Source organism: Lotus japonicus, chromosome 4 (genome assembly GCF_012489685.1).
Source record: "Lotus japonicus ecotype B-129 chromosome 4, LjGifu_v1.2".
NCBI lineage: Eukaryota > Viridiplantae > Streptophyta > Magnoliopsida > Fabales > Fabaceae > Lotus > Lotus japonicus.
This window is the reverse complement of record NC_080044.1, coordinates 75,426,715-75,443,307: the sequence shown is the minus strand read 5'-3', so window position 1 is coordinate 75,443,307 and position 16,593 is coordinate 75,426,715. Positions and strand designations below refer to the sequence as shown.

The 16,593-nt window shown below is 36.6% G+C and overlaps 2 protein-coding genes and 4 non-coding genes across 9 annotated transcripts; 2 read left to right on the top strand and 4 right to left on the bottom strand.

The window, feature by feature from the left end:
- Positions 1–989: 989 nt before the first annotated feature.
- Positions 990–1,077, bottom strand: LOC130716384 (small nucleolar RNA Z196/R39/R59 family). The gene has a single exon (XR_009012000.1). It is a non-coding gene; the product is annotated as a small nucleolar RNA Z196/R39/R59 family (small nucleolar RNA).
- Positions 1,078–1,378: 301 nt separating this feature from the next.
- LOC130716383 (small nucleolar RNA Z195/SNORD33/SNORD32 family) lies at positions 1,379–1,457 on the bottom strand. Its single transcript, XR_009011999.1, has one exon. It is a non-coding gene; the product is annotated as a small nucleolar RNA Z195/SNORD33/SNORD32 family (small nucleolar RNA).
- Positions 1,458–1,546: 89 nt separating this feature from the next.
- On the bottom strand, positions 1,547–1,628 carry LOC130716422 (small nucleolar RNA U31b). Its single transcript, XR_009012035.1, has one exon. It is a non-coding gene; the product is annotated as a small nucleolar RNA U31b (small nucleolar RNA).
- Positions 1,629–1,903: 275 nt separating this feature from the next.
- On the bottom strand, positions 1,904–1,984 carry LOC130716420 (small nucleolar RNA U31b). The gene has a single exon (XR_009012033.1). It is a non-coding gene; the product is annotated as a small nucleolar RNA U31b (small nucleolar RNA).
- Positions 1,985–3,798: 1,814 nt separating this feature from the next.
- Positions 3,799–8,067, top strand: LOC130710585 (glucan endo-1,3-beta-glucosidase 4). 3 transcript variants are annotated; one of them, XM_057559906.1, is made up of 5 exons: positions 3,799–4,107; positions 4,777–4,905; positions 5,260–6,507; positions 7,726–7,753; positions 7,853–8,067. In XM_057559906.1, exons 2-5 carry the CDS (start codon positions 4,839–4,841, stop codon positions 7,992–7,994), a joined length of 1,485 nt encoding a protein of 494 aa, XP_057415889.1. In that variant the 5' UTR covers positions 3,799–4,107; positions 4,777–4,838; the 3' UTR covers positions 7,995–8,067. The 3 variants fall into 3 exon arrangements, with proteins under 3 accessions (XP_057415889.1, XP_057415888.1, XP_057415890.1); XM_057559905.1 differs by having other exon boundaries at positions 4,769–4,905; XM_057559907.1 differs by lacking the exon at positions 3,799–4,107 and adding an exon at positions 4,443–4,569 and having other exon boundaries at positions 4,769–4,905.
- Positions 8,068–8,320: 253 nt separating this feature from the next.
- On the top strand, positions 8,321–10,204 carry LOC130710587 (uncharacterized). 2 transcript variants are annotated; one of them, XM_057559909.1, is made up of 3 exons: positions 8,321–8,865; positions 8,952–9,122; positions 9,885–10,204. In XM_057559909.1, exons 1-3 carry the CDS (start codon positions 8,731–8,733, stop codon positions 9,897–9,899), a joined length of 321 nt encoding a protein of 106 aa, XP_057415892.1. In that variant the 5' UTR covers positions 8,321–8,730; the 3' UTR covers positions 9,900–10,204. The 2 variants fall into 2 exon arrangements, with proteins under 2 accessions (XP_057415892.1, XP_057415891.1); XM_057559908.1 differs by having other exon boundaries at positions 9,875–10,204.
- Positions 10,205–16,593: the final 6,389 nt, after the last annotated feature.

Here is a 16,593-nt window from a genome sequence, read left to right as displayed (position 1 = left end):
AATTGTACTGTAGTTATGGATACAACTAGCTGTGTTCTGCTCTCTTTGGCATATGAACTAACTGCATGCTATCTTGTAAGTTAAGATTCATCTACCAGTATAATCATGTGAGGATGCAAATAGGATAATCCTCCAGGAAGGACAAGTGTATTTGCTTTTCCTGATCAATTTTTCCTTCCTTTATAAATTCTCGGTCATGACTTTTAAAAAGAGGGGTGTTTGTTTGCTCAATATGAATGTCTTCAGTATCACCTGAACCAATGACTAAGAACGGATAAATGGTCACTTTGGTCCTTGAAAGTGTTCAAGGGCTTCACATTCGTCCCTGAATGAATTTTATTCATCCTGCGGTCCTTGGTCTTTGGGGACCGCTGGATGGATAAAATTCATTCAGGGACGAATGTGAAGTCGGTGGACACTTTCAAGGACCAAAATGACCATTTACCCAACCAAGAACAGACTGTGTGACGCCACTAAAGGGCATATTTTGAACACGAAATGTTACACATCGATATGTTAATTGTACATGATCATTATACAATAGTTGGAAAAAAGAATTTAAAAGATCAAAATTTAGGGTCACAGCAGAGTGACGCCCTACAAAAATGAGTCAAGCAGACTATTCATCCTCCTGGCTTCGCAGTCTAGCTGTTTTGTTAGTCACAACAACATCAAGCTGCACAGCTCTCTCAACTATACCCTTTCTCTTCCTAGTGTATACATTGTGTGCAATCTCAGCACAGTAAGTTCTGTTATGCATCACTAGCAGCTCCAAATCCTTCACAATAGAAACAACAAATTTCTTAAAACAATTAGGGAGATAATGACGAGTCTTTTTGTCTGAAGACACAACAAATATTTGGCATCAAAGTGCATCCCTTGAACTTTCTCCTAACACGATAGGTCTCCGCCAGTTCTCCTATCAAAGTTAACAGAATATTCAACAATAAAAAATGTGATATGTTTAGCATAGGCAAAACAGCTTGATCTGCAATCTCAGCCGAAAGATGGTGATATGTTTAAATAATAATCACATGTTAATCAGATTATTAAGGACATATTTCATCATAGATTGCAGGACCAGAAAATTCAAATCATAAACATTGAAATGACATAGAATTACATTCAAGTATAATTTCAATTTGAAAACTAATTATTCAAGATGTAAACAGGGAAATAGTAACAGATAGGCCATTTGAAAGTAAGCCAACTGTGTCGCAAGACCTGTAAGAGTTTACTATATGCCCTTAAAACGAGACATCCAGCTATAGGAAAAAGACTGGACATCAGATACCACGGGCATATAAACAATATATTTAACAGTGAGACACTAGTCGAAATTCAAAACTCAAGATGGAAAAAGTATAAAACAATTTGCAAGAGATCAGATGGTAGTGCATGTTATAATGATCATCATCCAATTACAGACGCTATGGATAAACATCATCATATCTCATTGCATTTCAGAATAGAAAAAAGCCAAAATTGAGAAAATAAAAGTAAATATAAAAAAATATACATTTCCTCATGATTCATGAATAGATTAGGATCAGAATGTTTTATCTATCACCAGAGTGCACCAAAGGAGCAACTAAGACTGGGTGTCAAAAAAACATGTCATCAAATCCAAATATTCAAAACAAAACAAAAGAGAAAACCCATGTAATTATTTTGAAAAAAAAATAGAAAATTCAGAACATAAATTATAATTCACAACAGGTAATTAGGATCAGATAGTCGATCTCTCACCAGGTACAAAATATATAGTAAGACTGGGTGTCAAAATCTTTATCCTCACATCCCATTTGTCCATGGTAAAACATCACAAAAATATTTAAAACCAAGCCAAATCAAAAGGAGAATGAAATTAACAATGAAATAGCACATTCAAAATTAAATATCAGGATCAGATTAAAATGTCTATCACCACCTTACACCTTTAGTGCAGATTAAGACTGGGGCGACAATCAATATCATCATATCCTTACAAATCACCACAACAATTCAAATGTAATTATCAATTGAAAACTCGAATCAGAACAGAAATCAAAGAAGCAGAATGGAAAAGTGAAGATGTATGTATCTTGAACTTCTTGACGATCTTCTTGGTGAGTAACGGCACAGCCATTTTCGCTGACCTAGCTTGGGACGAGAAAACTAGGGTGTATTGTTCAGTATATATAAGCGCTACTGCGTCTAGGGTTTATGATTCTGGAACGTGACTGAATTCTAGGGTTTTATCGGATCGGATTGACTGCGTAACGGGATTGGGCCAAGCTGGGCTAAAATTGAGTCCGGCCCAAAGAAGCAAAACGCAGGCCTGGTACATGCACATAATAAATTTTTAGTGTGTGTTTTGATCCATCACAAGTGATTTGGGATAAAATTAGATTTACTAAAATTGATTATGTGAAAAATGAATTGAAAGTAAAATTGATTTTATAATTGAAATTAATTCTTTAAAGTAACTCTCAAACATCTATGGACTGTGTCTGGATTTCTTGGTGTTGCGATTTTGGTGGTTTGGTTCGAAATGATATTGGTTGTTGGGTGAAGGGGTTTACTAGCAATCTTTTATGGTTCGGTTGTGTGTTGGAACTTGATATGCATGTTTCTATATAGTTGCTGTTTTTTTTTGGCGCAAGCTCGTCAACTTGTTGGAAATAATATCCCGGAGTTTCACTAGCACTCCTCCATCATTAGCGCTTATAAGAATTAAGAAGTAAGTAGTCTCTATAGTTAGCTCAAAAGGTAAAAGTTATGGAACATAAAGGTTGGGTATCACTAGCACTCCTCCATCATTAGCGCTTATAAGAATTAAGAAGTAAGTAGTCTCTATAGTTAGCTCAAAAGGTAAAAGTTATGGAACATAAAGGTTGGGTAATGAAGAGTGAAGGGCTGGAGTTCAAACTCTAATGAAGGAATTATTTTACTAACATTTATCTATAAAAAAAGCTAAAAAGTTAGTAACTAGAGATTTAGTTGTTTGTTTTAAGCATATTTCGTGATAGGGGATGCAACAATGTTTTATAGTTATGTTGGGATCAAGTCTTTGTATGACTTTGCTCCCCTCGATTATCTTCTTTGAATTTTACTAATGTTCTTTGTAAGAAGTAAGAACTATAAAAGTATAGTTACTCTTAGAAAGTAATTTTCATTTCTGTATGCTCTTAAAAAACTGCAATAATGTATAAAGTGGAGAGATTAAATTCGTATGAAATTTTTTGGAAAATCAAAATTGTATATCAAAGACCAGTATGCTTAGAAGTTGATTAGGAACCCTAAAAAATGAAAGTTGTTTATTAGAAAATGTATATTAATTAAATACCAAAAAATACCACTTTTGTTGAAAGTTTACATTTACTTTCTTTTAGGAAAAAAAGTATAAGTATATGCCTAGCTTTTAGATAATCCAGAAGTTGAACTGGCATCCACTTTGAGATTCAAACTCTAGCACTACTGAGTCACAGTCTTACGGACACAATACAGCACACTCTTAGCTTGATAAAAAATTCGGATTTAATCGTGTAAAGTATAACTTATGTGTGTTTTCTATATATAAGTAAAAAAAACAAGGCTAAACTAAATCAGTTCACACAGTGATTCAACACATTATTCAAATTGTTTGAGTGGTTGGAGGTTCGATTCCAAATTCTTAGAAGTAAAAAAACTCATTAATGAACGTCTTATTACTGAGTGCGCTGACTGCGAGGTGACGAAAATTAGTCTCACGACCATAAAAAAAAGAAAGAAAAAAAAAAGCTGAGGGAAGGGACAAACAAAGGGCAAGTATCTAGGCCGCGCGTTATTGTCCTGTAATAACTGATGCACAGTGACTCAGTAAAGTGAGAGTGAGACCCCCTTCTGTGCCTCTTCACTTCACTTTCTTCTCATCCCTCCCACTTTAGATTTATTTTCATCATCATCACATTCTCACTGCAATCTAAGGGTTTCAACTTTGAATCCAACAATAGTTTAGTTGCTGGGTTTTACTTCCTGCTGTTGTTGGGGTTTAGGTTTTGTGTTTTGTCCCAACCCTCAGCTACAAGAGAAGCTAGGAACAGTGAACTGAAAAAGCAACTCTCACAGACAGGGTTTGTAGATCAGGTATGCTCCTATTTACTTTCATCTTCCTGTTTCTGATTCTGGGGATTGGTGTTTCTATTATCCTATTTTTAGCTCTGTTAAAAAAAATGCATTTTTACACTACCTTTCAAGCTTATTTTCGTTTCTCTGTAAACCCTTTGTCTGGTGTGGGAGTTAGGTTATCCATGAATGCCCCTTAATGCATTTTGTAACATTGTTTTTGTTGACCCTAGCTGTAAAAATATTAAAAATGCATTTTAAAAAAAAATGAATTATGTCATTTTAGCTAAGCCTTATTATGTATATGGATGGGATGGGTCTACTTCTCTTTATGGGTGGTTTTTTTCCTATTATGTACAATGCTCCTATTTTAAGCCAATTTTTCCCAACAGTTATGACAGAGTTTGTTGTTAATAATGTAGTTGGAATTTTATCACGGCAAAGCTTGTTCTAGCTTCTTACTAGATTTGATTTTGTCATTATGTATGCATCAAATTTATTTGAGTCCATATGTGCATTATAGTTTCTTCTTCTGACCTCTCTTTCCATTGTTCTTGAAACTTGAAAGTCTTCCATTCTAAATGTTTCCTTTGGGCGGTTGGCTTTGTTTAATTATCTTCTTGCTTTCTGTTTATGTTGGTATGTTCTTGTTGAAATTGTAACTTCATATTTGTTGATCAAGTTTTGTAGTTGAGGCTTTGCCTGGCAGCAATATTGGGCTGAACTTGCTGTCTGAGGTGATATTGGACGTCATGAAGCTTAAAAAATGGCTCGCAAGCGTTTTATTGCTCACTATTGCTACTCTAACCTCTTCATTAGGTAATATATCTCTCTCTTTTGTTTTCTTTCCTTATCTATCTCAAATTAACTTCCATATTTTTCATTTTGTTCTCATGACTAGTCCACATTATTATCCAGAGTGAATTTGCATTTATGTTATGTGTTCTTTAAATTTTTATTCAAAGATATCAAGGAATTTTAATATTGGAAAACATTTCAGAATATTTTTGACATAATAACTATATACACAGCACACTTACCAGCTAATTTGTTTTAAGAACCTGATTAAGATTGACACAAGAGGAAGCAATTAGGGGATGTAGTTATATGAAAGATAACTGAATGAATATTATCCTTTTGAGTTGATGTTGGATCAAATTGTTTAACTTGTAGGTGCGTTTGTGGGGGTAAACATTGGCACTGATGTTTCTGATATGCCATCCGCTTCAAATGTGGTCGCTATTCTAAAAGCCCATCAGATTACTCATGTGCGTCTGTATGATGCCAACGCACACCTACTACAAGCCCTTTCAAACACTAGTATTGAAGTAACTGTTGGTGTCACCAATGAAGAGGTATTGAAGATTGGAGAATCTCCATCAGCAGCTGCAGCCTGGATTAATAAAAACGTGGTTGCTTATGTACCATCGACCAATATCACATCAATAGCTGTTGGCAGTGAGGTTCTTTCCACAATCCCGAACGTTGCCCCTGTTCTGGTTCCTGCCATGAATTCTCTTCATAAAGCCTTGGTTGCTGCGAACCTTAACTTCCGGGTCAAAGTTTCAACTCCCCAGTCTATGGATATTATCCCTAAGCCTTTTCCTCCTTCTGCTGCCACCTTTAACTCTTCATGGAACTCCACAATCTACCAACTCCTCCAGTTTTTGAAAAACACAAATTCCTCCTACATGTTAAATGCCTACCCTTATTATGGATACACAAAAGGAGATGGCATTTTCCCTATTGAATATGCTCTTTTCCGACCCCTTCCTTCAGTGAAGCAGATTGTTGACCCAAACACGCTATATCATTATAACAGTATGTTTGATGCTATGGTGGATGCTACCTATTACTCTATAGATGCCTTAAATTTCAAAGGTATACCCATTGTTGTCACTGAGACTGGCTGGCCATCGTTTGGTGGAGCAAATGAACCGGATGCTACTGAAAAAAATGCTGAGACCTACAGTAATAATATGATTCGGCGAGTTATGAATGATTCGGGTCCGCCGAGTCAACCAAGCATACCCATCAATACATACATATATGAATTATTTAATGAAGACAAGAGGAATGGACCTATATCAGAAAAAAATTGGGGCATCTTCTATACTAATGGAAGCGCTGTTTATCCATTGAGTTTCAGTGCTTTTGGCCAGGTCACTGGAAATTCTTCGGCAATTTTTTGTGTAGCGAAAGATGGGGCAGATGCTGATGAGCTGCAAACTGGCCTGAGCTGGGCTTGTGGACAAGGCGGAGCAAACTGTGCTGCCATTCAACAAGGGCAGCCATGCTATCTTCCCAATGATCTGAAAAGTCACGCCTCTTATGCTTATAATGATTATTATCAGAAAAAGAACAATGCTGGGGGAACATGTGACTTTGATGGTACTGCTGAAGTTACTACCCAGGATCCAAGTAAGTTGATATGACTTCTTATTTCTATGTTAACTCAATTTTTCTCTAGACTGTCACAAGTATAAAACTGTATCCTTTTCAAATTGCATACGTGCTAGCAGTCGTAGAAATTTAACGACTTGTCTTCCTCATTAAAAACAGCTTGTGCAGTTAAACCATAGATTGGAAAGTCATTGGTTGTCATCTCTATCTGACTTACCAATAAGCCGAGAAAGCGGTTATATTTATAATAACTATTCAGTAGTAGTAGTAGTATTACCGTTAACTGGGTGGATCTCGTGGCATTCCTGTTAATTCTATGGGTCTAGTTACCCCATATATCTGATTTAGTGGTGTCTTACCTGTGAAACTTAGTATTTAAGACCACTTGCTGCTTTGATGCTTGATAGGGTTTTGGGAGCCTTTGTTTGGTTTGATGATGTTGTTGTATTTGTGATCCCCAGGACCCAGATGTAAAACCTTTTTGAAATCTCATCAGAACTCCTAGGCTGCTAGAAATGTTGCATCCCGAAACTGATTGCATAATTGAAAAACTAGTGGTGGGGAGTAGTGAATTCTCTCATTGAAATTACTAATGATAAATGTCATGTTAAAATTTTGTTTTGCTCCTATAAGTTGAGTCATTTTAGAGGGTAAAGTAAGTCATCACTACTGATAATTGAGAAATCAATGGTTGAGATTTAAAGAACAGTTTATTCTACATGTGCAAGTATACGATCACAATCTTAACTGTTAATTTCTCGATTTATGGGCTGTGAGAATTACTTTACCCTCTTATAAGTGGCTCTCAATTTAGAGGACCAAGATCCAAATAGATGAGGCCTTAATCCAAATTTGTTAATAACTTAATATTTATCAAGAGAGAAATGCATACAGAAATTTTACATGTGAAATTTAATATAAGATGATCCATTCCTCTAGTGCTGGACTTTTCCAAGGACTTATTTTAAACCAACACCTTGTTGTTTTGTTGGTCAAACCCCGAGAAATTCGCCTGTTAGGAGGGACTACCATAGTTTTCTAAACGGGATTAGTCCTGCCCTCAAAGGGGGTCGGGACACGTCTAGGAATAAAAAAACATTTTGTGGTATTTTAAGTTTCTATTCCATTCAGTGTGGTTTTAATCACTAAATTATTTCCTTGTGAGTACAGTAATATTCTTGTGTTGAGCATTTGTAATCTGTTACTTAAACAATTAATGCTGGTACCCTGTTGCAGGTCATGGATCCTGTATATTTTCCGGAAGGTTAGAATCTTAATCTTTACACATCCATGATTAATCAGATTTGGATATATTTGTTGCTTTTATAAATTCTTATCTGACCATGGATTATTTTGATATCAGCTCTAACCCTGGTGGGGTGAGTTTACCTCCTACGGCCCTTGGACCTTCAAGCCCATTTGGAGCAAGTATGAACCTGCAAGTGACAAGCCTTCAGTATTTGATATCTGCTATTGCTGTATTTTTTGCTCTGGTGATGTTGTGACCGAAAGGTTGATGTACTCAAGATTACAATTCAATGATTCGTGTAATGTAGTTTTCATCGATTTTGTTTCTAACTTATCTTTTGTCCATTTGATTCTTCATTCCTAAGTCTCATTGTGCATTCATTTGGGGCATTGTAATTTATCTCTTTGAAGATAGATAGTCGGTCAAATCTAGTGCTTGTCCCATCCTGTGCATTCATTTGGGGCATTGTAATTTATCTCTTTCAAGCTACGTAGTTGCTCAAATCTAGTGCTTTAGCTGAAGGTGGCAAACAGAACACAGGTTTTTGAAGTTGCCTGCTTTTGGTTTTCAAATGAAATTTGAGAACAAGTGTTCTGCTAAAATGCATATGAAATATTGTTACTTAATTTCAAAATGGTTTCATCCTAATTTTTTGAAACCATAAAATATAATTGTGAATATAGTTTAGATTCAAAAACATGTAACATATGACTAACACCGCTGCCACCACCACTGCCCTCATCCACAACTCTCCACCACCACTAACCTCTAGCACCACCACCACCCCAACTATTGCCACCCCACCTCAAAAAGAGTTATACACTTATACTCACTTCAATGATCTCTTCGCCTAAAAAAGAATTAGTCTCGGACTATCGGCTAAGCCGGGGCAAACCTAAAGTTCAGCGCGAAGGAGACCGCATTCAACATAAGAGTTAAAACTGATATCTTCGCCTGTGTTTAATTAATATTGTCATTGATCAGATCGGAAAATGGAGGAGGGAGCATCATCATCAGCATCATCATCATCATCATCAACCCCAAACCCAAAAGGGTACGCGTGGGCAGTTTCCGCCGGATTCAATGCCGCTCTTGCTGCCATTTCCGTCAAGCTCCCTCTTCACCAGGTTTCTTTCAATTTCACCATTGCTATATACTATGATTCTTCTTCTTCTTCTTCTTCTTCGTTGAATCTTAAATTTGATTGTAACAGTTTGTTAGGTACGGGCTTGTGTTACTGTTCAACGTCACCATGTGGGGTTGTTATGTTAACAGTCTCAAAGCTCTCTCTTCTCTTCAAGCAACTGTCACCAATTTCGCTACCAATTTCATTTCTTCTGGTTTAGCTGGTTTCTTCTTCTTTCGTGAACCACTCTCTTTCCAGGTACGTATCAATCAACTACTATATCAATCTATTTATATCACCCTTCTCCTTTTGCAATTGCAATGTTTACACAATTGATCTAACTTCTAAGTTCTAACCCTGATTGAACTTTCTTTTATCACTATTGCACAAGTTTAGGGTTCGAAATCAATTTAGGAAAATGATCCCAAAAGGGTTTGACAACTTGGTTTGAGCATGTTAACTTAAAAGCAGGGTGTGTTTGGATTTAAGTTGAGATCAACTCGAAAGCACTTTCAATCCAACATAAGCTAGGAGTTAGGAGTTGCTTTCACATTCGCACATTGAAATTCGTGTTTTTCAGTTGAAAATGTCTCGTAACGTGTGTGAACTCAAAACCAAACACACACTAATACTTTCCATCAACTCACGGTTAGTAACTGGAATTAGTTGTAGGTTAAAAATTAATGAGGTGATCCTACCAAATACTTCACAATTTAGTTATAGGCTTGGAGTTAGTTTGGTTTCCCCTTTTACAATTGGGCTGAACTGCTGAATGTTTCAGGGTTAATGTTTTGATGTAAATTTTCATGTATACTTTGTTTCTGGGTTGCAATTTTTAGATGGAACCAAACTGATAACCCTCTGAGTCTTGCTTCTAAAGAACTAATTAACAGAGTAGAGGACTAATTGGCATTCGTGGTTTGTTATTGATCTCGACATTGGTTATTCGCTTCTTCTTGTGTTCAACTTCTTGGTTCATGCATTTTCTGATTGAAAGAACTGTTGCGTAGTGGTTTGCAGGTGCCCTACTCATAATAATTGGTGTGGTAATACTTAGCAACTCAAGCATTAAAAAGAAGGTTAACACTGATTAAGTGTTATGGTTCAGCGTGGTACCTTTCAGGCTCAGCTTGTTAAAGACAGAGGCTAGCATCTGCAACTAGAAGTATATTTTGAACAAGAATTTGGAATATCAGGAACTGTCAAGTTTGATCATTTGCAGGGTATATCACCTCACTGAAACACACACGGCACAAGTTGTGTCTTTGCATTTGCCAAATATAACTCTTGTTATATTTCTCATTCAAGTTGTTATTAGCCAAAAGCACCTTTTAGTTGCACTGCATGGAAGTATATTTTATTTCTATTGAATTTTCTCTACTAAGTTACTCATTCCATTTTCAAAAACCTGCTATATGTAGCAATATAGTTCAAACTTCATTTGCAACTGCTAGTTTTCTTGCTGTATCTAGCTGCCCTCTTTTATATGGTATTCACTCAATTCATATCACATGGGAAAGGCTTACATCTGATATGAGAGAGTATTGCTTCTATCCCATAAGAATATGGCATATGATACACTTAGTAGTTAGTTGTACACTAATACTGCTAGTGATTCAAAATTGGTCCCAATTTCACATTATTCCCTATCAACAAAAATTAAATCCCAATCTCCATTCCATTGAAACCCTGATTTCATACCTTAGTCCAACCCACTTTGATTCCTATTCTCATTTTAGAATTCCTTGATAGGATATCATGTTTATTATGTTGATGATGTCAACGACCCATTTGGTTACTTGCTCTATTCACCACTGCAATACACTTATGTAACTTGACATATTGGTCATTGGCACACGACACACCCCTTGAAAATGTGTTTGGCCACTCTTCTTGTATTGAATGACCCCTGCATGGTTATCCTAATATAGTTTTTTTTTGTTATTTAACTTGGTTTTTTATGACCCCCCATTTTACTATCTCTTATTTTAGCAACATATGTTGATCTAGCATTACTAATGAAGCATGAGCTATCAGTTCAAAGCAAACTTTAGGGTCGTCGATAATTCGCAACATACCTCACCATGCATCAAGATTCAGTTCATTTCATGAGGAAATATGCAGATTTTTACTAATATAACTAGAATGTATTTTTGGCAGGTGAAATCCTTGGCCTGTAAAAAAAATTGTGGAATGAAAATTCTAGTGTACTCAAGTGAATGAAACACAACCTTAGTATTAGTCAACTATGTAATAGTGGCTATGAAGTTGTATTCCAACCAACATTGCATATAATAAGAGAATCATCCACTAGAAATTCTCTATTTTCTGTAATTCGAGACAAAATCTTTATAAAGTGTTTTTTGAAAACCTTTCTGATCAAGCTTGTTTTACGACCATTAAAAACAATAAATGGATTTGGCATAGAAATTTTGGTCACCTTCACATGAAACACTATTTCAAAAGTTGTCACATGTTCAAAAATATTTTTGTTCTAAAGCTATAAACACTTAATGCCACATTTGGTACAAGTTCCAATTATAAACATTATGAATTCGAATAAGATTCCATATGAATGGTGGAAATGAAGAAAACCAAACATCATGGTTTTCATGTTTTTAGATGTAAATACTATGTGCTTTACAAGAGAGACAAGTTAGGAAAATTTTATTCTTAATTAGCGAAGGTTTTTTTGTGTGGCTATTCCACATCTTCTAGAACTCAGTGGATTAAAGAAAGTCGGCCTGTTAACTAACTCAACACTTGCAAAGAGAAGCTTCCAGATTTAGAATGTTAAATGGAAAGAACAAACATCATCATCAACAACAACAACAACAAATATGATTAATACTATGTGCTTACAAGAGAGACAAGTTAGGTTCACACAAAAAAAAAAAAAAACCTGAGTTAGGAAAAATTGATTCTTAATTAGAAAATGCAAGAATAGCTAGATGAGCTTGACTAAAAAAAACATAAGTACTTATTACTTTTACAAAAAAAATTCATCAAGTTGTCATCAATTTTGAATCAGATTAAAAGTTTTTTCATGAGTGTGACTATTAATAATCGAACATTCGTGACCTAGGGGCATAGTGTGTTTCAAGTTGAAAGAAATTTTCTCCTATACTTTTAATCCAATAAAAAAGATATTCTTACTTCTACTTTTTGTGTTTTGTAATGTGTGTTGAGTTGGTAAGTGACAATTTGACAAATGAACTGAAAAACAAACCTTATATTTAATAAGAAATTTTGTTTAAATAAATAAAATAAGCCAACTCACAATTAGTTAACTTTTTAATTAGGCCGAGTGAGTGTGGTCAAATTTTACACGCTTAAAGTTGATAAGACCATCTCCCACATTTTAGGTTGTGTTCTTTCTTTGTAGCTAGAAAAAAAATTATATGGTCTTGATTCATAATCACCAACAATATTGATTAACGGCATCCACCATGCACTCAATCTCTTTCTTCATATCATATTTATCATTTATTTCTTTTTTATTTTTGGCAAATTATATGTGCCCCATGAAGCTGTAATCTTTTTGCCACCTCTGGATTTCCAACATTATGGAACATAATTAATTGGATTTGGATTGGGTAGCTATCGTGCTGGGAAAACAGGACAAATGTCCCTTCCTTCGGTTCAGACAAGAAAATATCATAATATCATAGACTGTCTATGACAAAATGAAATGTTGACATGCAATTGGCTGCAAAGAGATGAAATGCAAATTAGAATTGAAATCACAGTTCAATCACAAGAAAAGTAGCAGCAGCCCGTAAGAAGCTTTCCACCACCGCAACAATGTCCATGACAACGCCATCCACACCGAAACTGAACCAGAGACAATGACCCAAGCGCACTAGATAACGCCTAAGCGAAGGAGATCGGAATATAGTTCAGGGTCGTAGATTCCAGTTGGTTCAGTAGTGCGGTTATCATCTAGGTTTTGGTCTAGTTGTAGCAAAAGAAAGATGAAAAGGCTTTAGAAGAAAAAGTTGGACATAGAGAAAGGCAAAAGAAAAGAATGATGTGCGGCTGCAGTACTAAAGTGAGAAGTGTGAAAAAGTAAATATTAGGGTTTAGTAATTTGGACTTTACTATACAAGGCCCAAAAGTTTTTTTTTAGATAAGCCAAATTTGTATTGATCGAGAAGTACAAGGGGTACTCCAACCCAATACAAGAGGAGAAACAAAAGCTCAAAGCACAGAAAAAAGAGAATTAAAAACAATAAAAAACCAAAGCTCCACCCCTGTTAACAACCAGCCTGCGTCTACCCCCCTTTCAATTCCAAGTCACGCAGCAACCACCAAAGCCCAACCAAACCAGCCAGCAAACAACTCTACAACAAATGAATATCAAAATCATCCACCACAAGAATAGCAGACCAACGAACATGACAGCAATTAAGAGGAGCACACACACAAAAGAGGATTGTTGTGCCATTCAAAAAGAGAATAAGAGAACCCTTTCATATTTTCCTTATTCCATTGCCATGACCGCCACTTTACCAGTTCTAGTGCATTATCCCAGCAAATTTGCTCATTCCTAAAAACCATTCCATTCCTAAACAACCAAACAGTCCAAACCGTGGCACACCAAACTGAAATCATCCCTAGCTGATGTTGCTCACCCCACCCGAAATTAAATTGCAGAAAATGATCTTTAATACTCCTTGGAAGTGCAGTTTGATAGCCAATCCAACGGTAACAATTCATCCACAATCGCATTGAAACGGGACAAGACAGTAAAAGGTGTGAAACTGTCTCAACCTCCTTCGAGCATAACTTGCACAACTCCGCTCCATTCTGCAAGATAACACCACGTTTCAGCAAATTATCCATACACGGAAGACGATCAAGAATGCAGCGCCAAGCAAACGCCTTAATATTAGAAGGAGCAAACGACTTCCAAATAAGCTGAAACACCCGATCAGGAGGTTGCAACTTCGGTTCCTGCAAAAAGACATAGGCAGAATGCACTGAGTATAAACCATCCACCGCTGGTCTCCAAGACCACTTATCTAAGGCTCCCTCACAAAGAGGGACCGTGTTAATAGTCCCCAACATAGTTTCCAGCATAGCGTGTTCACGTGCCCCCAACGGTCGCCGCCATGGAAGATTCCACTGCCAGGAACCATTAGACAGCGCCCCACAGTCCTTGATCACCGCATGCTTGACCCTTGATAAGTTATACAGCCTGTAGTATCCTTCCCTAAGAGGACCACAACCAGTCCAATCCTCCAGCCCACATACTTGTACTATCTCCTCCGTTTACTGTTTTAGTTACACCCTCCTCAAACCAGTTTCTGGAGTCCAAACAGCATGCCGTTTGCACATCACGCCACCAAGCAGATTCCTTCATGAAAGACCCGTCAGCGTACTTAGCTTTAATTATTCTGCACCAAAGGGCGTCCTTCTCAATCTTCCATCTCCACATCCACTTACCAAGAAGAGCTTTATTAAACAAGACTAGATCTTTCAAACCCAACCCTCCAACCTCCTTCGGAAGACAAACCTGATCCCAGTTCACCCAAGCAATTTTCCGATCCCCTTCACTGCCACCCCAGAGAAAGCTGCGCATAGTAAGTAATAAGTATTTTTTTAGAAAATGGGTTTAATAGAACCGTTGTCCAGCATAGTAAGTTTCCTAGTTTTCTTTCTTTTCTTTTTTATATATCTCAATTTCTTACTTGACCTTAAAACAATAAAATGATGTGTAACCAAACAGGTTAGTATATAGAAGCAAATAGCAAGGTTATTTACGTGGTAGTGTTTTTAAATTTGGATTATAAAGTAATGAAAAAATGATAGCTACTAGTCTAGTATTATTAATTTTTTTAAAATTTTTAAGGGTTAACCGAGTCAAACGGTTCAACCAGTGACTCAGTGATTGGACCAGTGACCCATTGACCCAGTGCCCTGACCGAGTCGATCACCGGTCCGAGTTTAATAACACTGCCCTGAACTATGTACGAGTGGTTTTCCAAATTGATTTTGACGGAAAGAAAGAGCTCTACCTCAACTTCATTTTATTTATTTATGAGACAATGAGATAGATAAGGAGAATGTCCATTTCATATGTACTTTCTGAAATTTCAAATTGTGTCGTTTCACCATCCAAATCCAATGTGAAAATCAAATGCTTCCAGAAACCAGGAGGTAAATTTTGCTTGTTTTCTAGAAATATTTGCTTAAATTGTTTTTTCATAAATTAAAATTCAGAACATGCTTTCAATTTTAAAATTCAACTTTTTTCTCTCTCCCTCATTTATTAGGTTATTTCCCTTTCTCTCTTTGTCTTCTCTTTCTACATGGGTAACCTATTCTTCTGCTCTCCTTCCTCATTCTCCACTAATCCATTCTTCATCTTCACCTGAAAGGTAGCACGCTGAACCATAACACTTAATATTTTCCAATGATGGTCAACGTAGAGCTAAATGTGAAAATCATAATAATTTGGTTCCATTGAAAAAACGAGTATTATATTCAGGGCAACATTTATACCAACAAGCTGGCTAAAGTGTTGAAGTAGTAGTGGACCATTCTGTATTTTTATTTTTTTGAACTTGTTTGAGTTAAAATAGCAGCGGACCACCTTATTGTAAAGTTAAAAACTTAAATGTGAAAGTGACTTTGTGAGGCTCGAACCGGATACAATGTGTAAAGAATGAAAATCAAATACTAAAAAGATAAAAATTTAAAAATAAACAACTTAAATCCTAAATAAATCTATCATTTAAAAATTACTAATTAATAATAGATAAAACTACTAAAATCTAATAAATCAAAATAAAAACTCATAAAATCCTAAATTAATTAGAAATACAAAAATTATATAAAAATACCATAAAAACTAATTAAAACTCATAAAATAAATTAAAAATAAAATAAAATAAAAGACTCACAAAAATACCCTTATATCCCCGGGTCAACACCAGGATACCGGTTGGAATCTTAACCGATTATATACTATCCTTCCTGCTGATGTTACTCAGAAGTTGTTGATGAAGCAACCGTCTCTGTGTGCGGCTCGAAGCGATGGTTGGATTTGGACGGTGGGTAGCACTGGGATATATTCTGTTCGCGACGCCTATGCTTGGCTCAATCATGCTCAACATAATCAGGAGGAGGATCGGAGACTTGGCTGGGTTTGGAAGCTCCAAGTGCCCGAGAAAATAAGGATGTTTGTTTGGTTGATTCTCCATAATGTTATCCAGGTGAACCAGCTCAGAGTTCGTTGCCATTTAGCTGTGGATGCAACCTGTATGCGTTGTGCGAGCGCCATTGAGGATGGTCTTCACTGTCTCAGGGATTGTCCGCGATCTTGGGACCTGTGGCAGCGGCTTGGTGCAACTAATTGGCCGAATTTTCGATGCTCTGATTTGACAGTTTGGGTGTCCTCGTTGGCTCGTGGCACGCATGGGATTAAGTTCTTAGCAGGTTTGTGGGCATCCTGGAAGTGGAGATGTAATTCGTTGTTGGACCCGCATCCTTGGCCCTTCGAGGTGGCGTGGCGGAAATTATCGCATGATCATGATGATTGGGTGCGCAACAGTTCTGTGAACAACTCTCTTCTTTGCCATGCCTGGTTTCAACCGCCACCGGAGGTGGTAAAATGCAACTCTGATGGGAGCTTTCGCGATATGGACCAGCGGATTGGTGGTGGTGGGATCATTCGAGACCACAATGGTCGTTGGGTGGTGGGATGTTTCTCCGGGAACGCCGG

Excerpts from the sequence above, each read along its gene's own strand:
- LOC130710585 (XM_057559906.1), top strand. The coding sequence starts at position 4,839 with ATGAAGCTTAAAAAATGGCTCGCAAGCGTTTTATTGCTCACTATTGCT. Across the intron at positions 6,508-7,725 it reads AGTTACTACCCAGGATCCAA|GTCATGGATCCTGTATATTT; the intron begins GTAAGTTGATAT and ends ACCCTGTTGCAG. Across the intron at positions 7,754-7,852 it reads TCCTGTATATTTTCCGGAAG|CTCTAACCCTGGTGGGGTGA; the intron begins GTTAGAATCTTA and ends TTTTGATATCAG.
- LOC130710587 (XM_057559908.1), top strand. The coding sequence starts at position 8,731 with ATGGAGGAGGGAGCATCATCATCAGCATCATCATCATCATCATCAACC. Across the intron at positions 8,866-8,951 it reads TCAAGCTCCCTCTTCACCAG|TTTGTTAGGTACGGGCTTGT; the intron begins GTTTCTTTCAAT and ends TGATTGTAACAG. Across the intron at positions 9,123-9,874 it reads GTGAACCACTCTCTTTCCAG|TGGTTTGCAGGTGCCCTACT; the intron begins GTACGTATCAAT and ends ACTGTTGCGTAG.